Here is a 21,069-nt window from a genome sequence, read left to right as displayed (position 1 = left end):
TTCTAATTTTATTTATTTGAGTTTTCTCTCTTTTTTTCTTAGTGAGCCTGGCTAAGGGTTTGTCAGTTTTATTTTCTCAAAGAACCAACTCTTTATTTCATTGATCCTTTCTACTGTCTTTCTTGTTTCAATTTCATTTATTTCTGCTCTAATTTTTATGTATTTCCCTCCTTCTACTGACTTTGGGGTTTGTTTGTTCTTCTTTTTCCAATTCTGTTAGGTGTCATTTGAGATTGCTTATCTGAGATTTTTCTTGTTTATTGAGGTGAGCCTGTATTGCAATGAATTTCCATCTTAAGACCACTTTTGCTGCATCCCAAATGAGTTGGTATGATGTGTTTTCATTTTCATTTGTCTCCAGATAATATTTTATTTCTTCTTTCATTTCTTCAGTGATCCATTGGTTGTTCAGTAGCATGTTGTTTAATCTCCACATTTTTGCCCCTTTCCTAGCTTCATTCTTGTAGTTGATTTCTACTTTCATAGCATTATGGTCAGAAAAGATGCTTGGTATTATTTCAACCCTCCTGAATTTGTTGAGACTTGCTTTGTTTCCCAAGATTTGGTCTATCCTTGAGAATGTTCCATGCACACTTGAGAAGAACATGTAACCTGCTGTTTTTGGATGGAGTGTTCTATATATATATATTAAGTCCATCTGGTCTAGTTTTTCATTTAATTCTGCAATTTCCTTGGTGACTTTCAGTCTGGATGATCTACCCATTGGTGTTAGTGGGGTGTTGAGTTTCCCTACTATTATTGTGTTGTTGATATCTCCTTTTAGTTTTGTTAATAGTCACTTTACATACTTTGGTGCTCCTGTCTTGAGTGCATTTATATTTATGTGTTATGTCATCTTGGTGGAGTGTCCCTTTTATCATTATAAACTGCCCCCCTTTGTCTCTCTTTATCTGTTTTGCTTTGAAGTCTACTTTGTCTGATATTAGTATGGGAACATCTGATTTCTTATGTTCATTAATAGCTTGGAGTATCATCTTCCATCCCTTCACTCTGAGTCTGTGTTTGTCTTTGGGGCTGAGGTGTGTTTCCTGGAGGCGGCATATTGTTGGGTCTTGTTCTTTAATCTATCCTACCACTCTGTGTCTTTTGATTGGAGAGTTCAATCCATTTACATTTAGAGTGATTATTGAAATGTGGGGGCCTAACGCTGCCATTTTATTGCTTGTTTTCGGGTTCTTTTGCATTTCTTTTGTTTCTCGTCCCATGATTTTTGGACTACCAATTCAGGGAGGTAGTTTTCTATATCGGCTTTCTTCTTATTTGTAATTTCTGTCTTTATTCTTGTTATTTGTTTAGTGGTTACCAAGTGGTTTGTATGAAACGTCTCATAGATGAGATAGTCCATTTTCCGATAGCCTCTTATTTCCATAGATTAAGCCATTCCATCCCTTTCCTCTTTGCCTTCTAGGTTGTTATTGTCAGATTTTTTTTTCTTCCTTCTTGTGTTGTGGGTTTGTGGTTAAAATGACAAGATTATATTTATTCTTGGTGTTTCCCTTCCTTTTATCTTTAAAGTTATACTTAGCCTTTGCTAACCTGTTCTGATGGAGAGCTGCAACTTTCTGATTTTGTCTTTCTACTTATCTCCTTTGCTCTGGGTTTTATAATGCCTTTCCGTTTTTTGTTTTTTCAGGTATGAGGGTCTTCTTGAGCATTTCTTGTAGGGGGAGTCTTGTGGTGATGAGCTCCCTTAACTTTTGTTTATCTGGGAAAGGTTTTATTTCTCCATCATATTTGAAGGATATTTTCGCTGGATAGAATATTCTTGGCTGCAAGTTTTTGTCCTTTGAGTTTTGAATGTATCATTCCACTCTCTTCTAGCCTGTAAGGTATCTGCTGAGAAATCTGCTGACAGCCTGTTGGGGGTCACTTTGTAGGTTATTTTCTTCTGCCTTGCTGTCCTTAGTATTTTCTCTTTGTCATTGACTTTTGCGAGCTTCACTACTATATGCCTTGGGGTTGGTCTTTTCACACTGATAAAGTTTGGAGATCTATTAGCGTCTGTGACATGGAGTTCCATCTCTCTCCCCAGGTTTGGGAATTTCTCAGCCCTTATTTATTTGAACAGGCTTTCTGCCCCCTTCTCCTTCTCTTCTCCCTCTTGGACACCTATAATCCTTATGTTGCTTTTCCTAATTGAGTCAGATATTTCTTGGAGAGTTTCTTCATTTCTTTTCAGTCTTAGTTCTCTCTCCTCCTCTATCTGCAGAATTTCTATATTCCTATCCTCCAAATTGCTAATTCTGCCTTCTATATTATTGACCCTACTGTTCAGAGAGTCCAGATTTTTCATAATCTCCTCCATTGTGTTCTTCGTCTCCAACATTTCTGATTGGTTCTTCCTTATAATATCAAGCTCCTTTGTGACATAGCTCCTGAACTCCTTGAGTTGTCTGTCTGTATTCTCTTTTAATTCATTGAGTTTTTAAATGATGGCTATTTTGAATTCATTGTCATTTAGGTTACAGATTTCAGTGTCTTCAGGATTTTCTGGGTACTTGTCATTTTCCTTCTGCTCTGGAGATTTAATATATTTTTTCATACTGCTTGATGGCATGGATTTGTGCCTCCACATAGAGACAGAGTTTGGTTACTGCTTCCTTTTGCTTCTACTGGTGGTGGTGGTGGGGCAGGAGCTGTGTAATCTGCACCAACCAGGATCCCTGTCAGCTGTTCCTGACCGAGCCTGGGCCCCTCCTTGTGATCACAGTGGCCCTGTGAGGTCTCTTGTCAGCTGTGGGGACAATTGCAAAGGGGCCTCCGGTGGCTGGTGCCTACTGTCGCAGACCACCTAGATGCACTCCCTCCTTAGGGTCTGCAAAAGTGTTATGGGCTTTCACAGCAGCCTGGAGCAGGTTCACCTAGACTCGCAGCTCTGCCACCATCGGGTCCCACAGGGTCTCACTTGTCCACTGTGGGCTGCAGCAGAGCTATGGGTATCTACTGCCGTCTGTGGTTAGCCCACCCAGCTGTGCTACTTCTGACCCAGGGCCTTCCAGCCTTGTGAGTGCTGGGTGGGGCCTCTCTACTACTGCTGAGCAGAGGCTTTCCCTGCCGCTGTTGTGGGACTGTGGATTTTCCCCCTGGACCAGGGAGCAGTCAGGCTGGGGTTCCAACTTGTCACTGCCCACTCACACAGTCCCTCTGGGTCTCCCTTGCCCCCTCGGGGTTGCAGCCAGGCTTTGTTTGTTAGATGCAGCCAGCAGGGTGCTCAGCCAGCCAGTCCCCTTTTGCCCTAGGGCCTCCCAGAAGTCTGATTGCTGGGCGGGGCCTCTCCCGCCGAGTGGAGGCTTTCCCTGTGGCTGCTGTGGGACTGTGGATTTTCCCACTGGGCTAAGGAGCAATCACGGGGGGCTTAGGGCTGTAGTCACCTGTTTCCACAGTTGCACCGCAGATGTGTGCCCTTGGTGCCATGGCGATGCCATGGGCGTGTCAGCCAATAGAAAGCCGCTTGCAGGTACAAGGCTGTCTGGGGATTGGAGAGTTCTCACCTATCTCCACCTCCTCCGGGGGGGATGTCTGTCCATTTTCTGATGTATAGCAGCCCGGGTCTCTCAGGCATCCTGAGATGCTGTGTGGATGACCTTTGCTGACCCATGAATGTCCAATTAGTTGTAGTTCGAAGGAGGAGAGACAAAGAAAACTGCTCACTCTGCCATGTTGCTGACGTCACTCCAAACTGTGCCTTTTGTAAACAGCGTATACTTAGGATTTTAAAGCTCCATCTTGCCCTGACCCTTGGGGTCTTCCTGGCTCTAGCTCATCACTTCTCCCTGCTGGTTCTTCCACATCCCGCCTACACCTGTATAAACAGTCTCCTTGGAATTAAATCTTCCTCAGATTATGCTAATCTGAGTGTGCTGTCTGTTTCCTGTTGGAACCCCAAGGACCACTTCCTCCCATTTCACTTCCTCCACTGCAGTTAACTGGGGGCCGTATGACTGGTTCTGACCAATGCACCAGGCAGGGAAATGACTGGGGTCTCCCACCGAGCTCCTCCACCCATCTCTTCCCTGTGGTGACAATCTCGGAGGCCATGTGCTCCAGATGGAGCGGCCACAGGATGGAGAACGGCTGCCCAGCGTGGTAAGAACTGTGTTGGGTGAGTAAGAAATGAACATCAATGGGCGACATCACTGAGGTTTCAGGGTGCCTTCTCGTCTCTGGATCGCCTGTTCTCCGTGACTTAGGGTCATGCACTGGGTCTACTTTTGTATCCTCCTTGTGATGGATGCTCGCTTTTTCTTCCTTCCTTCCTCTTTCTTCTCTTTATCTTTCTCTTCTCCATTTTTCTTGTTCTCCGTCTTTTTTCTCTCTCTTTCTCTCTCCCTTCCTTCCTTCTTGCTTGCTTCCCTCCTTCTTCTCTCCCTCTCTCCCTTTCTCTCTCTCTCTCTCTCCTCCGCCCAGCACTTGAATCAATTCCCTTCCTACTGTGCTGAATTTCCCACTGTGGTTCTGAGGGCAGCGGTGCCTGCCTTCCACCAAAGATGAAACAACTGGATACCTGATCTCCCCTGAGTCCTGACCCCCATCTCCTCTGACTCTCTCTCTCTCTTAGATCCTGGCACACGGCTTCGCTTGACCAACCAGGCCTGCAGGGGCAGCAGCGGCAGCCACTGGAAGCCAAATTCTGTGCAGAGCACGTGCCTCACCCAAAGGTTCCTCATCTTGCCTGGGTTTGTGGCTGTCTTGCTGCCTGACTGTTTTCTCAGTCCAGTTCTCTTGTGTTCCTGCTGATTCTGACCCTCCAATGTGTCCTAGTGAATTCCTTTTCCGCTTTACCCAGCCTGCTGGAGTGGGTTTCAATTGCCAGCAGCTAAAATCTCAATTGATATCCTATTTTCCACTTAACATATATCACAGACGTATTTCCACGCTATTATCATTCAAAATGTTATTTTAATGGTTGCATATTTCACCGTACTCATGTAGTATAATTTATTTAGCCATGCCTAGTATTTGAGTAAATTTATTTAGCCATTCCCTAGTATAAATTTCTGTTAAATGCTTGCAATGAATATTTTTGTGTTCACATATTTAGTTTCAATCTTTTTCTTTTTTAAAGATTGACACCTGAGCTAACCTCTGTTGCCAATATTCCTTTTTTCTTCTTCCTCTTCTTTTCCCCAAAGCCCCCCAGTACATAGGTGTGTATTTTTAGTTGTGGGTCCTTCTAGTTGTGGCATGTGGGACACCACCTCAGCATAGCTTGATGAGCGGTCCCATGTCTATGCCCAGGATCCGAACTGGCGAAACCCTGGGCCGTTGAAGCAGAGCACGCGAACTTAACCACTTGCCCACAGGTCCGGCCCCTTAGTTTCAATCTTTATCTCCTTAGGATGTCTCAGGAGTGGGAGTACTGGCTTAACAACATGAACATTTTGAAAGCTCTTGTCGCGTAAAGCCAATTTTTTCCCAGAAACGTTATACCAATTTGTACCCTCACAGTTAAGGATGCTCAATTTCACTCCACTCAATGAGACGAGGTATTATAATTTTAAACAATCTTTGATAATCTGATAGGGGAGACTCTCACTGGTGTTTTAAAGGGCATTTGATGACCAGTGAAGCCGAATATTTTAAAATAGTTTATTACATATTTTTATTTCTTCTTTTGTACATTTCTTGTTGAAGAACAAGAAATTTTTCTACTGGAATGTTCATTTTTATTGATTTGTAATTGCTTTTTATATATTAGAGGTGATAACCTTTTGTCTATTTGTTGTAACTATTTTATCCTGGTTTGTAGTTCCCCAATAAATTTAATTAAACGGTTCATAGAGATTTAAATTTTTATATATTAAATTCTATCTATCTTATTCTTTGTCATTTTTTCCCCTGCTTTTATGTTTAGAAAGTCTTTACTCACTCCCGGATCAAATATTTGTCTCTAGTTTCCTCTCGTTTTTTTATGATTTTCCTTTTTTACATTCAATTCTTTAAATCCTCTGGAATTTATATCAGAGCATGGTGTGAAGGAAAGAGCTAATTTCATTTCTTTCCAAATAGCTAAGCGGATGTCCCGGCATCATTTATTGAATAATCTGTTCTGTCCCCACAGATCTGCAGTGCCACCTCGGGAAGCGGAGACGCTACAGTCGCCATGGTAACAGGGCTGCCTCAAAAGCATTTGTTCTCACAGAGCGGCGGCTGGTGCCCAGCAGGGCTCAGTCTGGCCTCACTGCACGTCTTCCCTAATTAAGATGCACCTTTTGGTTTTGTCTTTTAAAAACATTCTCCCTTTATAGCCACGATGCAGAAGGAAGTGGAGACCGAGGCCTCCTCACATCCTGTGTATTATGAGCTGGGCCCGCCAGGGTGGCTGGAGCACGGGAAGAGGAGGCAGCAAGCTGAGAAAGTGGATGCTGGTTCGCTCCTCTTGCATCCTGAGGAACTGGAGGGACGTCGTCAAGGTCCCTGAACAGCTGGAGGGTGCTGTTCGAGAATGAACCTCTATTTAAAATGGAGCGGAGACTGCGCTGTTGGCCCAGCGAGAGCCCAGCTTGGGTCCCAAGCACCCCTTCCCCTCCTGGGGTGGCAGCTTCTGCCACTGATGGGCAGCAAAGCCCACACTTCCTGCTCTCTGGGGCTTCCGGCCTTAGGCCCCTGGAGTCCTCTTCCTTATTAGGGGTCTGTGTCCAGCTGGGTGGGGATGAGACCTGGGCCTGCGCTCATCCTTCAGGAAGGAGGAGAAGGAGCCCTGCTTTGGGGGCGGTCCCAGGGAGCCTGAGCGCGGAGGGGGAGACGGTGAGGATGCTTGACAACCACTTTGAATGCTGGGTGATCGCAAAGCCGCCTGCTGCAGGGCAGAGCAGGCGAGAGACCATGTGAGCCGGGGCAGGAAGATGCAGAAGCTATGAGGCCAGGGACAGAACCCGGGTGGCAGTGAGAGGAGGGAGGGACATGCGACAGCTGTGGGAATCAGCAGCCTCCTCCTGCCGTTGTCCCCTGGGGCCTGGCCCCCAGCCCTGGGGTCCCCTGAGATCCCTGGAGCCTTGCAGTAAGCCCCCATTACTCGAGGCACTTGGAGTGGGTTTCTCTTGCTTGCAATCGGAGCAGCCTGTGTCCTAGGCAGTGTGAGGCCTGGCAGTGGTGCTATGGCCCTCCACGCGGCATGTCTGTCGGCAGCGCTGTTGGCCCTGGGTCTCCAGCCTTAACCCCCTCCCCCTCCCCCCTTCTTCCTGAGGACCCAGGTGCCAAGGCCTGCTGGAGCTCCGGCCCAAGTGTCTTTCCTCTCTCGCCTTCCATCCCCTCCTCAGCTGACGACAGAACAGTCCGAGGGCTGGGGGGTGAAGAGCCAGCACACTGCTGACATCTGACAGGAGTGTCCTGCAGTGTGGACCCAACACCTGAGGTCAGAGCTCCCAGCCCTGTGCTGCGTGGGGGCTCCAGCGAGGTGAGGGTGGGGGCTCTGGGAGGCTCCCAGGGCCGTGCTGGGACAGCCAGAGACCCGGGCTGGGCAGGCCTGCCATTTCCCCCAAGTGCTGTGCAAATACTGTCCTGCTCTCTGAGCCATGACCTGAGAAAGGTCAGAAGCTCTGCCCCAGGTGGGGGCGGACCAGGCCTGGCGGCTGGCATTCAAGCTCACCAGCTGATGCCCCCGTCTCTGGGCTGCTGGCTGTGCCAGGAGTCTTGTCCAAAGAGAGGACACTGCTGTGGGAAGAGGGGTAATAGATCGTGTCCCCCATGTCCTACAGAATCCTTGCAGATCAGGCCTTGAGGTTTGGCTGAGGTTTCTGGAATATCCCAATCCTACAGAAAGACTTTCAGAGCTTCCGGGGACCTTACAGGTCATTGTAGTGGCTAAGAGTGTGGGCTCCTGTTTGGCCAAAAGGGAAATGAAGCCCTGGGGCTGGCCTGGTGGTGTAGTGGTTAAGTTCACGCGCTCCACTTCGGCAGCCCAGGGTTCATGGGTTCAGATCGGACTTACACACCGCTCATCAAGCCATGCTGTGGCAGTATCCCATATACAAAATAGAAGGAGATTGGCACAGATGTTAGCTCAGGGCCAATCTTCCTCACCAAAAAAAAAAAAAAAAAAAAGGGAAAAAGAGAAATGAAGCCCTGATACACAGCACAACATGGATGAACCTTGAAATCATGATGCTGAGTGAAAGAAGCCAGACACAAAGGGCCACATTGTATGATTGCATTTCTACGAAACATCCAGAATAGGTAAATCCATAGAGACAGGGGTGGAGGGATGGGGGGACTGGGGATATTACTAAATGATATCGGGCTTCTTTGGGGGGGTGATGAAAATGTTCTAAAATTGATTGTAGCGATGGCTGCACAGCTCTGAATATACCAGAACCCACTGAGTTGTACACTTGAAATGGGGGAGTCGAATGGTATGTGAATCATAGCTCAACTGAAAAAGCTCAACTACAAAAGAAGGGGAGTTTGGGCCGCAGGGCAGACGGCCTGGGTTCCAATCCTGCCCCTCACTTACCAGCTGGCTCCTGGGACAGGCGGCCTAACCTCTTTGCACCCGAGCTTGCTCACCTGCAACAAGAAGCTGATAAAGCACCTGCTTCCTGGGTCAGGGGTCGGGGGTCGGGCTGGGTTAGACGAGTCAGCACGCGACCGGTGAGAACAGGGCCCGACGCTCAGTCGGCAGCTGCCCGCGCGGTTCAGTGAGGCAGCCCCTTGTTGGACGAGGTGGAGAATGGAAGCCCCGAGACGTTAAGCGACTTGCCCAAGGTCACTGTCAGAAGCTGAAGAACAGCCCCCACAATAAAATACACGTCCAGGTCCTCATTCCCGGAACCTCTGCGTGTGACCTGGTTTGGAAAGAGGGTCTTTGTGGATGCGACAAAGTTAAGGATCTTGAGATGAAGAGATCGTCCTGGATTACCGGGTGAGCCTGAAATCCGACGACAAGTGTCGAGGCAGGTTCTGTGATCCCCTTTTACAGAGGAGAACACCGAGGCCATGTTGTCACTTGCCCATGTCACACCCCCATCAACGTGAGGGAGGAGGAGGGACTGAGATGTGTGAGCCCGGGCTGTCCCCTCGGGGCACACTGGCTCCTTAGATTTCCCAGCCTCTGCCTGAAAAGGTATTTAATTTGCCTTTTACGATGTACCGATTGCAAGTTAATTAACTGGCAATTGAAAGTTATAGGTGGCATTAGAATTTATTAATAACATTGGAAATAAATCTCCCTGGAATTCAAATAATTGACAATCTTGTGAAATTCTCTATTTTATAATCCATAAAACAGGTCTGGCAGAGAGGTGTTCCAGAAACCCTGGGGGTGGTTGGGGCTGCAGGTGTGGGAGAGTCAGGCTGGGGAGGGGCTTCTGTTCTGACCTAGGCCCGTCTTGGGCCTGCACCCCTGCCCACCACCTCAGCCACTGCCTCTTAGGGTCTCCTATTGGGATGTTCTGTGGCTCACTGCAGTGATCACTGCAGGGCACTGGGACGAAGATGAGACCCTGCCCACAGGAACATCACAGCCTACTGGGGGCGACAGAGCTGTGAGGGCACTTTTTTTTTTTTTTTTTGGTGAGGAAGATTAGCCCTGAGCTAACATCTGTTGTCAATCTTCCTCTATTTTGTATGTGGGACGCCACCACAGCATGGCTTGATCAGTGGTGTGTAGGTCCGCACCCAGAATCTGAACCCACAAACCCTGGGCTGCTGAAGTGGAGTGTGCAAACTTAACCACCCGGCCGTGAGGCCAGCCCTAGAGGGCACATTTTGGCTCCAGGGAGATGAGGGCTGGGACTGGGGGACCCCACTGGCGCCTGGACTGCCTCTGGCTGGTGCTCCTGGCCCATTCGGCAGGAGAAGAGCCCCTTGTGGGTCTTTGGAACACACCACACACAGGATGAGAAGAATGAGCCCCCCAAATACCCCTCCTGTCCAGCATGGAGTGGGCCAACCCCGCCCGCTGCATTCTGGGAAGGGAGATGCTCAGCGACCCTGAGGGTCAGGCAAGTGTCTGACCAACTTCCAGCCACGCCTTGATTTCCTCCCCGTCCAAGGTCACATGGAATTCTCTTGAGTTCCATTCCCAAGGAGGTGCAGCAGGAAATGTGGGGTCCCATTGGGATGCCCAAGAGGGCCCCTGCTGGGGCTGACCAGGGCTTCTGGCCCACTTCTGCGGGTTTTTGTTTTTTTTTTCAAGGTATGCTTTTTATTTATTTATTTATTTTTGGTGAGGAAGATTGGCCCTGAGCTAACATCTGTTGCCAATCTTCCTCTGTTTTTTTTTTTCCTTCTTTCCTTCCCCAAAGGCCCAGTGCATAGCTGTATATCCTAGTTGTAGGTCATTCTAGTTCCTCTGTGTGGGACGCCGCCACAGGGTGGCTTGATGAGTGGTGTGTAGATCCACACCCAGGATCCGAACCGGCAAACCCCAGGCTACCAAAGCGGAGGACACTAACTTAACCACTAGGCCACCGGGGCCGGACCCCTCTGAGTTTTTGACCAAGGCCGTCCAACCCCTCCATGGGAAGCAACCCTGTCCCAGAGCAGCGCCTCGGCATCTGCTCATACTCGCCCCTCCCAGTGGGGCCATCCTTCCGTCTCTCGGTTCACGTGGGCTCCGCTCTTCCTTCCAGAATCCCAGCAGTCAAGAACACGGCCTCCCCGAGTCCCACGGACCTGATCTGAGACCCAGATTCACCATCAGCTGGCTGTGTGACCTCGGGTGAGCCACTCAGCCTCTCTGGGGCTTAGCTGACTCTCCACAAAGTGGGGAAGGCGTCTGTGAAGTTGAAGGGAGGTGATGCATGCCACGTGCTTCACACGCTGCCTGGCCTCATCCTTAAAGACCAGCTCACGTCCACTTCCCCCGGCAGACCCACACCCCTGGCCCTTGGGGACCGGGGCCTCCTTTGGGGTCCACAATACCTGCGCCTGGGCCCTGTCCACACACACGGCAGACTTGGCCTGTCTCCCTGCGGCCGTGGAGCTCCCGTCGGAAGCTGGCTCCCCCTGTGCCCCTCCACTCCCGGCAGCTCCGAGTGGGCCCGGGAGCACCTGGACCTCGATCCTGCGCCCATCCTGGGGGCTCACTCCAGACTCTGCCAGCCCCCAGGCAGGCCTGCCCCGGACAGCGCAGGGTCCAGGGCCAGGGTACGTGGAGGCGTCCCATATATCTGAATATTTCAGTTAGATGTTGAGTTAACCGACAGTTAAATAAAATGTTCAATGTTCCTACTTGGACAAACGTCCTTTATGAGGACCTGGAAGGCCAGGATGACTTCAGATTGTGACCCCAGAATGTGAGGGCCCGGGGAGAGCCGCTCCCAACCCTTTGAACCACGGCCACCCCTGCTTGCTTCTGTCCGGCACCTAGGGCCTGTGTGCACGTGTGGACACCCACCCTGCACACCCATGCTCAGTCACCCTTGGGAAGCAGCAGCCCCCGGTCTAAGGATGCAGATGTCGGTGGGGACGCGGTCTGCCCTCCAGACATCCGGGGGGAGAGGCACACGCCGACCTTGGGCTGGGACCAGGGGGGTGGCACATTTGGTGTCCTGGGTGAGACAGGACAGGCTCCCTCTTAGGGTCCCACGTCTGCCACTGGTTCTGGGAGAATGAAATGCTCCTGGCCTGCTTCACCAAGGGGTGGAGGACTCAGCTTGTCAGATGGCATTTGGTCCTGTGGGGGCCCCAGGGACCTCCATGAGGCTTCAGCCAATAAGGACGGGGTGCGGGGGATGGGGTGGGGGCCTCCAGGGAGCCAAGAGTGTGGCCTGGAGAAGAAAAAGGGGCTCGGCTTCCGGGGGGGGGCACTCACACCTCTGCCCAGCCCTCTGAGCCATCCTCTCCCTCCTGCACCCTTGTGTGTACACCGTGTGTCCCCCTTGCACAAAGGATCACCAAGGAGATACCCGCCTTCACTCCCCGAGCCTTTGCTGATGCTGTTCCCCTGCCTGCAGTGTCCTTTCCTGTTTAGCCCACTTCTGCTGATGCCTGAAGACCCCTTCCTCCTCTGTGGCTCCTGCTCCGGCCCCCAGCAGACTGGCTGCGCCCCCTGCTGTGTTGGTGTGACCACGCGGCCATTCTCCGACATGGTGAGCCACGCATGTCCCACTGGCTGGAATTCACCTGTCCTCAAACCCGGCCACACTGTCACTAGATGGGGGCCTTCGTTCCAGGGCCGGCCTCCCACGCCACCTGTGGGGCACCAGGGTGGGCTCAGCGCTGGCTCTAAGTAGCCGTCCCTCAGTGTTCTTGTGTGATTGGGTCTGTGTCCCCATAGGGAGGATGGCATTCCTTTATTAAAAAACGGACACTTCGTCTGGGCCAGGCTCTGTGCAGGAGGCTGGGAAGGGGGGAGGTGACCAGACAAGCTGGTGATCAGGATCTCAGTAATGTCACCCTGGGACGAGGCCAGACCAGGGGTAACATGGGGGCCAGGGGCAGGAGCCCAGTCCGAAGCTTCCAGCCGGGAACACAGGGTCTCCCTGGGCCCTGGAAGCGTGGGCCTCCTCCTGGGCTGGGGCTGTGGTCAGAGAATAACTCCCCTGGGGCCCCTCACGAGGGGTGGGTAGCCCCACGAGGCTCTGAGTCCTGCCGGGGACAGCCTGCAGGAAGCCCTGGGTGGCATTCAGTTCAGTCCCCCACCTCGGCTGAGGGCCAGGGAAAGGACCCAGCAACTGGGCCCCAAACCGGATTTGTGCCTGAAAGAAAATGTCCACGACCCCAGGCTTGGGCCGGAGCAGGGGGGCAGGGGTCCCTCTGCCCAGGACCCTGAGGCCTCCCCATGTCACTCTCCGTCTTGCAGAGCTGGGCCAGGCCAACCTGGATGCCACGCTGTTGGGAGGAGGGCTCCTGGCAGACCCCTGAGGGGCCGGGCCTCGGTGAGGCTGACCAGGGACACGGTTGGTCAGTGGGCACAGCCAGGCCCCCCACCAGCTACCCCACACGACACCAGAGCCACATGAGGAGACCACCTTTATTGTCAGAGTCTTACAGACGTCCTGTCCACTTCTGACTGCCCCTCTGTAACAGCAGGCCTGCGGGAGGCCGCACCTCGGCCCTAGGGCCAGCCCTGCCTCATGAAGGGCAGTCAGGGCCTCGAGGGCAGAGAGAGGTTACCAGGGGCCAGGGACCAGGCCACAGCTGCCCAGGAGCACCCAGGGCTCTGGGGACCATCACTTCTCCTGAGGGGACACATGCCTGGGGGGCGCCAGCACCTGTGAGGCCCAGAGAGGGAGCAGCACCAGGGCTGGTCCGGGTCACAGGGGACCCAAGGCCTGAGAGGCCTGAGTGGCCCAGATGGCTGGGTCTGAGCTGCTCCGGGCGTCTGCCGGGGGGCCTGCCTGGGCTCGCAGCCCTGAGGGCAGGGGCGTCTCTCCCCACCAGGGCCTGGGACATAGACAGCCCTCCTTCCTCTGTGTCAAGGGGACACAGGACTTGCCGTGTGGCAGAAATGGCCAAGCCTACAGATTCCCAGGAGCCTGCGAGGGGGCATGTGGTGGCCCCTGGAGAATGCGCATTCCATTCAATCTTACCTCCTCCCGGCTCCGGGGACGGGGGCCTGGGGGCGGGTGGGCTCAGAGAGACTGGGATGCTGTGGTGGCCATGCCAACACGGTTTGAGGGCCCCTGCACCCCAGGGCTCCTCTCTCACGGTCCCCAAGTCCATGTGACTGTCGTGGCTTTATTCAAGGCCTTCCTGGCCTCCAGGAGCAGATACAGGCCCAGACGCTGCCAGCCCTCGGAGCAGACCCCGAGCCCGGGGAGGGCCGTCACGGAAGGTGGCCCAGGTGCCGCGCATGCAGTCTCGGGGTGCTGGGCAGGGCCCACCCTCCTCCCCACCCTCCTCCCCACCCTCCTCTCCACGCTCCTCCCCACCCGCCGGCCGGTCCAGCCTCGCCAGCCCTGCGCCCGCGCTGGCCGAGTTTCCCCGTGAAGAGGGTAAGCTGGCTGGGTGGAGAGTTCGGAAGGGAGAGGCCTGGGTTCAAATCCTGCCCCAGCCGCCCACGGTCCGGTGGTCTGGGGCGGGTCACTCATCCTCTCCAAGCCTCCGTTCCCCCAGCAGGCAGGGACAACAAGCCTATCTAAGGGCTAAATGAGAATGTGGGGCCAGCCCCTGGACAGGCGCCTGTCTAGCAGGGACTCAGGAAATGACGGGGATTACGATTATTCCCACGCTCTCCGCCCACCCGGACCCCAGCTCCTGCAGGGAGGGGGCGTAGGGGGCAGGGACTGGGGCAAGGCTCTGCCAAGCATGCTGGGACCCTCTGGACCCTGCCCCTGGAGACGCCATCTGTCCCCAAGGTCTCCAGGCCTCAGGAGCCAGTGTCCCTCATCGTCGTCCACCTGGAGCCCTGGCCCACTGGGGGTGCCCTCAGGAGCCGGCAGTGGCACAGGCCTTGGGCTGGGGCTCTCGGGTTGGGGCTCTCGGGGCCGGGCTTGTCCTGGAGAGCTGGCCCTACTGCCTGCTGCTGGCCCGGCCCGCGCTCTTCTGCCCAGGGTCGGGGCCGAGCAGGGCGGCCAGTGAGCCGTCGGGGGGTGGGCCACCCCGCTTCATCTTGAGGCTGGCCCTCAGGGCGGCGTCCTGGCCGGAGCCCCCCTCGGGGGACGCCAGGGGATCTGGAAGGAGAGTGGGAGAGTGGGCTAACACAGGCCTGGGGGCACTCCAGGGCACCCTGGCTCTTGGTCCCCGGCGAGGGAAGCACTGTGCCAGGAGAGGAGAGGGCAAGGCAGCAGCCGGCTTCCTATGCCTCAGGCATGGGCTCAGTCATTCATTCATCCATCAACTCATTCACTTACCCATTCATTCATTCATTAGTTCACTATCCATTCATCCATCCATTCCGTCACTCACTCAGCCAGCCATTCATTCATTCATCCATCATTCCCTTGCTCACTTACCCATTCATTCATCTATGCATCCATTCATTCACTCACTCATTCATTCATCTATCATTCATTCTTTAACAAATGCTGACCAAGGCTGGGCTCCAGCTGCAGAGGTGCCAGTCCCCACCCTGCCACAAGAGCCTCCTAATGTGCCAGGGGGAGACCTGGACAGCCCGCCCCTGCGGGAACAGAAGGATTCACAGAGCGCCCTGGCGAGAGCAGAGGGCACCTCCACCGAGGAAGGGATCTTCGAGCAGGTCCTGAAGTGGGAGCTGGTGTCCAGCAGGTGGAGGGACCGGCCTGAGCAAAGGCACGGATGGAGGTGGGAGGGGACCCGGGTGACTGGGTGGTGCCTGTGTCCCTGGGCACCAGCCTATGCTGAGGAGGAACTTGGGACTTGATGCGTCTGAATGTCGGTCACGGGCAGCAGGGAGCCACCGAGGGTCCTTGAGCTGGGGAGGGACAGGGTCAGACTGGGGTCTGGGAAGGACCGTCCGGCAGCCAAGTGGAGGGTCCTGGAGGCAGGGAGACCAGAGACCAGCGGCAGCTTCCAGGAGGGCAGAAGGGAGTGGGGAGGCGCGAGCAGAGGGAGAGTCCAGCTCGGTGGCCAGCAAGGGGCCCGCCCGTCCACCAGTCCCCAGGTGGTCGCCACTCACCGTGGATCCCAATCATGTGCTCCAGGATGAGGACTCTCTCCGCCAGGATCTTCAGGGCCTCCCGCAGCTGCTGGACCCCCTCGCCCTGCCGGGGAGGAAGCCACCAGGGTCAGGGCCGTCCCACCCCAGCGCACCTGTCATCGGAGCCCTCCCCACCCCCCCTTCCCTCCTGTCACCGTCAACACAAATAACCATCATCCAAAATGTGCCAGGGGTGGGGTTCGAATTCTTGTTCACAGACAAGGAACCTGAAGCACAGAGAAGGTAACCAGCGTCCCTGTGGCCACACAGCCTGGAAGTGGCTGACGGGGCTTCACACCCAGACCTGCCTGCCTCCTGTCGGGCTCCTGCTCCGAAAGCTGCCCGGCTGCTCCCCCTCCGTGCCCTTCCTTCCAGAAAATGCCCTGCTGCGGGCAGAGCACCTGGCACGGGCCCCCAGTGTGGGTGCTCTGCTGGTGTCCTTCCTGGAGCTGCCCACCTGTGAGCTCTCTGCCAACCAAACGTGCAGAGCAGGCCGGGGCGGCCACCCCGGCAAGAACAAGAGAAGGGGGAGCCGCCACTTCCCGGTGCCAGCGGCAGGGCGCGATGATGGCCAGGCCACATTCTGGGACCCGGCCGACACATGGGCAACAGACCTTGTGCATCAAGACTCCTGAATGAGCTGATTTACTGAGAAGACGGGTGTCAAGGCCACTTTGAAAAGAAAAGTGACGGTGAAGGGTCAAGGCCCTGCGCTGGGTCAGCAGCAAAATGGGTGCCTTTTGCTGGAATAACATGACAGCTCTGTCATGACATTCAGATTAATTTAGCTTAAAAAACAAAAGGAAACCAAAAAGCGTGCTACTGGGTTACAGGCGAGAAGTCTTCCTACGGGGAAGCCAAAGGCCATGAGAAGCCGCACACACTGTGGACAGTGTCTGGGATGGGAGTGTCCCCAGCGAGCAGCAGGGGTCCAGCCTCCTCTCTCAGGGAGCCAGCTAAGCCCCAAGTCCCTGGACCACAGGCTGCACTCTTAAGAAATGGGGAGGGGGAAGTCACGGTGACCTCTTAGTCTCCATCTGTGCTCACGCTCCTGCATGCACATCTTCCTCCCACTGCCTCCTGCACCCACCACGGCTGCTGTGGTTCCAGCCTCTTTCCATTTCTCCATTCCTGCACGTACCTTCCAAAGGTCCGCCCCAGCTCGTCCCTCCAGCCCAGCCCGCCTCCTGCAGCTGTCTGCCTCCAACGCCCACCTCCCACCTTGCCAGACTCTCCCCTGCTTGGAACCTCCCCAAGCTCGCTCACTTAAGGGGCTCTGGGTGCCCACCATGCTGGCAGGCCTGGCCAGCACTGACACAACCAGGGGACTCTTATTCCCAGCTTGCAAGGCCTCCCAGCTGGCCCCACTGCCCTTGCCCCCTTTATGCATCACCCTGGTCCCCAGCACCCCTCCCCATCCCAGAGGGCAGGGGGCCCCACAGCCATGCCCTTGCCCCATCTGTGTCCCCTGCCCGCCCCATCTTGCCCTGCCACCTTCCTGCTCCCATCCTCACTCCTTCGTCCGCCCTGTCCCACTTCCACCAGCCACGTGTCCACGCACCCATGTGCCCTTCAGTCCACCAGAGCCGTAACCCAGTGGGCGCATCCTGTCATGGGAGAGCATCCTGTCCCTGGAGAGGGACCCCACAGCGTGAAGCCTCCTTCAAGGAGGGGTCTTTTCTGCAGCCGGTGGCCCCTCCTGTCCTCTCCACGAGGGTCTCCTCCACCCTCCGCCCGAGCCAGTCACCCCTCCGTGCTCCCCCCACTGCAGCACCCTCGCACAGTGCCGCCAGCACTGCTTCTCGCGTCTGCCTCCCCCGATGGACCGGTCCCTGTCACCCCGTAGCCGCGCCGGCTCCGGCTCCGGCTGAGGGGCGTCGGCTCAGATCTGCTGGGAGGGAGGCAGAGGGGCCACGGCAGTTACCTCGGCGGCGGCTTTCTCCTCTTCCTCAGCCTTCCCACCAGGCTCGCCCTGGGAAGAAAGGCAGGCTGTCAACAACCAGGGGGGCGGCGGGTGTGGGGGACCCTCCCCAGCCTCGAGGGCAGACCGTGGGGGCCTCCAGGAAGTCGGGGGGCAGCAGCCCGGGGCCCAGAGCTGGATGGGAAGTGCCCTGGGGACAGGGAGCAGTGGAGGGCAAGGCCTGGGTGTCCCTGCACAGCCTGGGGCTGCGAGGGAGTCAGCTCATGTCTTGGCTCTTCCAGGAGCAAGTCCCCTGCCTCTCTCGGGACTCTGCTGCCCTGTTTCTAAAATGGGGCCAGGAATATCAGCCTCACAGTGACACCTACGTGGCTACTTACTGCTGTGTGACCTTGAGCCGTTACTTTACCTCTCTGTGCCTTGGTTTTCTCATCTCTAAAAAGTGGGTAACAATAGTGCCTATCTCACAGAGCTATGAGGAGGATTAAATAAATCAATACCAATAGTGAGCTTAGACTGGAGCCTAAAAGTGTTGTGAAGGTGTTTACCGTTATTGTTATTTGCTACTAAACAAAGCCCGTGGCTTTGCAGGCTGACACTCCTGGGTTTAAATCTTCGCTCTACCGTTGCCTAGCTGTGTGACCTTGGGCAAGTTACTTAACCTCTCTGAGCCTTAGCTGCCAGTTCTGGCAAATGGGGAAAATAAAGCCTGGTCTCGCTGGGTCACTGTGAAGCTTACAGACACTATGGATGAGGAGCACCTCCTCGGAGGCCAGCACACAGTAGGTGCTCAGCAAAGACCCATCCTTCCTCCCCCGCCCTGTGCCCTCCACGTAAGGCTTGGGCACGTAGTAGGAGGCGCGGCCTCCTTGGCCCTGGAGACAGGAGTTGAGACTCAGATTCTTGGGAATTTAGAAGTGAGCTGTCTAAGACGCTTGCTTCTGGGAGGTTCAGAGAAGGGAGAGATCTGCAGGTCACACCGCGCCTTAGCCGGGGGGTCTGGGCTCTGAGGTCTCCCCTCCCCAACCTGGGCATCTGGGACCGCAGTCCGGGGGCCCCTTTCTCTCGTTTGGCCCAGCCCAGCGTCGGGGGGACAAGGCCGTGCTCGGGGAGCCTGGGGGCTGAGGTCTGGCAAGGTGGCCGGGACAGACCCCCAGCCCCCGGTGCCTGGGAGCGGCCCACCCCCAGGGCCCACACTCACCGCCACCGCGGGCACCGGCCCGGGCCGCTCTCCAGCCGGACCCTGCGGACAGCAGACAGAGCTTAGCCCGGGCCCAGCGCCAAGCCGCCCCGCCCCCCCGACCCTGGGCTCCGCGTCCGAAAGGAGGACCGAGGAGGATGGCCCGTCCCACGTCCCCTCCAGGAGCCTCGGCCGGGCCCTGGGAAGAGGCGCCTCTCATCTGCAAGATGGGGCCGCGCCAGGGAGGCCGATTGCTGGGGGAAGGAACGATGGCCTGCGCACCCCCGCGGAGAGTGGCCCCCGGAATCGAGTGACAGCAAAGGCCATCGAGACGGTCCCACCCCTGGACGCCCGTCAGTGCTGGGGCCCAGCCGGAAGGCCCCCGCCCCCAGACCTGGACGTCCAGCCGTCCTCCAGCATCCCCACCCAGCGGACCAAAGGGGGAACTCCTGCTCCCCACGCTACACTCGCCCCCATTCCCCAGTCGCCCTTCTCGGACCAGCCCCAGGTCCTCCGGCCGCTCCAGCGCCCACCTAGGAGCTCGCCTCCCCTTCCCCTCACTCGCCAAATCGACTCCAGCAGCTAACCATCAGCTCCACTTTCTCAACGTGTCACTCACTCTGCCACCTCCTTAATGCAGCTGGGGCTCCCTGCTCCACGTCTGCCCCCAACGTCCACTCTCCCCACAAAAGCCAGAGGGGTCTTTCATGACCCCTGAGAATCAGATCAAGGACTAACCTCCCTGACACTCCATGAGTCAGCCCCCTTCCCACTGGGACAAAAATCCACGCTTCCGCCCTGCAGGTTGGGCCCTGCCCACCTCACCTCATCTCTCCCCACACTCCCTCTACTCAGCGTGTTCCAGTCACTTCCCTGCCCCAGGGCCTTTGCACTCACTCCGCCCTCTACCCGGATCGCTCTTTCTTGGCATCTTTGCAGGGCTGCTCTTTCTGGTTCCTGGGGTCCAGCTGAAGCGTCACCTCCCTCCTCACATGTGTCACTCCCTCGTGTCGCAGGAGGCCCCTTCCCAGTCACTCTCTCACGTGGCCTCCTTTGGTTCTCTCATGACACCTCCTTACTGTTCAATGTCGGCCTCCCCCCTTAGACTCTCAGCCCCCGGAGGGCAGGGCTCCCTGCGGCCCTGCTCTTGTGCCCAGTACAGTGTCTGACGCAGCCGAGGTCCCAGGAGACATCTGCTGGGTGAACAGCGTTTATGGAGGTTCTCCTAAGGGCCTGGCGTTTCCCACCTGGCATCTCCTTTACTCCTCAAAGCAAGCCCACCCAGGAGGGATCTTTATCCTCATTTCACAGATGGGGAAACTGAGGCCCGGGGGGCAGTGGCCTGCTCAGGGTCACCCAGTTGGAAACTGGCAGAAATGGGCTTCAAACCCTGGTCTGTCTGTCCCACTCAGAGGAGAAAGTAGGGGCCACCTGGTCCTCCGTCACTGTCCCATCTCACTCCTATTTGATCCCTGTCTAGGGGACCCCGTCCCCAGTGCTCAGAGGCCTCGACCCCTCGGCTACGGAAGGAGACAGTGGCTGGGGCACCAGACTGGCCCCACCGTCCACAGTGAAGCCACATTCCAGTCCTCCCATGGGAGCAGTGGAGGCTGCTGGCCACTCCGACATCGTCAGTTTGTGGGCTAACCTCGGAATCTCTCTCTTTCCTAACCTTGGAATCTCTCTCTGTCCCTAGACTGTGGGCTCTGGGGAGCCAGGGACAGGCCAGGCACCGCCTGGGTCCCTCTGGCATCCCAGCCCTGCCCACAGGCCCCCGGCTGTAGGGAGAGACCACAGCTAGGAGGGGAGGGGTCAGGATGCCAGCAGCCCAAAGACCCCTCATGTTGATGCCCGGTCCCACTCTCTAGAGGGGGCTGGACGAGCAGCTCGGATTCGTGACCCCTGAACCTCCTTGGAATCTCGCAGGCCTGGGCCCCCACAAAGCAAACCCCTGAAGCCCTGAGGGTCTGCACAGCCCCCAAGGCAGCCCTGCCTGCAGGGCCTGGGAGACCCTGACAACAGACCACCTGGCGGGATGAGGCCACCCCAGATCGGCCCCTGCATCCTCGGCAAGGGCCAGAAGCAGCTGGAGAGAACCTGAGAGGGGCCTGGAGCTGCCCAGGCCCTGCGGGACCCCCACTCTGTTCCCCTGCTGTGTGACTCCGGCAGGTGATGGAACCTCTCTGAGCTTCCACTTCCCCGTGGCTGCTGGGATTAAATGATGGGATGCCCAAAATCAGTGGGCACAAGGAGGTGGGGGAAGGGCCGGGAACACCCACGTCCCTGGCCTTCCCTGTTGCCGTGGGCTGGGACATCTGGAGGGCCTGACCGCACAGGGCTCCTGTGGCTGACAGATCTCTGCCACACCTCTCTCCCCAGGCTGCCCCCAGCTTCCCTGGGCCCCTCCATCCCTCCCCACATTCCTGTCTCTGTCATTGTCATTCT

General features: G+C 55.8%; 1 protein-coding gene across 2 annotated transcripts in view; it reads right to left on the bottom strand.

Moving 5' to 3' along the window:
• Positions 1 to 12,919: 12,919 nt before the first annotated feature.
• COL26A1 (collagen type XXVI alpha 1 chain) overlaps positions 12,920 to 21,069 on the bottom strand; it is a 159,728-nt gene continuing 151,578 nt past the window's right edge. For both annotated transcript variants that reach the window (XM_023655385.2, XM_023655386.2), the window contains exons 10-13: positions 18,646 to 18,687; positions 17,451 to 17,498; positions 15,506 to 15,590; positions 12,920 to 14,579 (exon numbers count right to left, since the gene is read on the bottom strand). In XM_023655385.2, coding sequence (XP_023511153.2) covers positions 14,419 to 14,579; positions 15,506 to 15,590; positions 17,451 to 17,498; positions 18,646 to 18,687 — 336 coding nt within the window. In that variant the 3' untranslated portion in view covers positions 12,920 to 14,418. The remainder of the gene's footprint in view (positions 14,580 to 15,505; positions 15,591 to 17,450; positions 17,499 to 18,645; positions 18,688 to 21,069) is intronic.

The sequence above is a fragment of the Equus caballus genome, chromosome 13, assembly GCF_041296265.1.
Source record: "Equus caballus isolate H_3958 breed thoroughbred chromosome 13, TB-T2T, whole genome shotgun sequence".
Classification (NCBI taxonomy): domain Eukaryota; kingdom Metazoa; phylum Chordata; class Mammalia; order Perissodactyla; family Equidae; genus Equus; species Equus caballus.
Note: the sequence above shows the minus strand (reverse complement) of the source record. Positions and strands in the feature narration are given on the sequence as shown.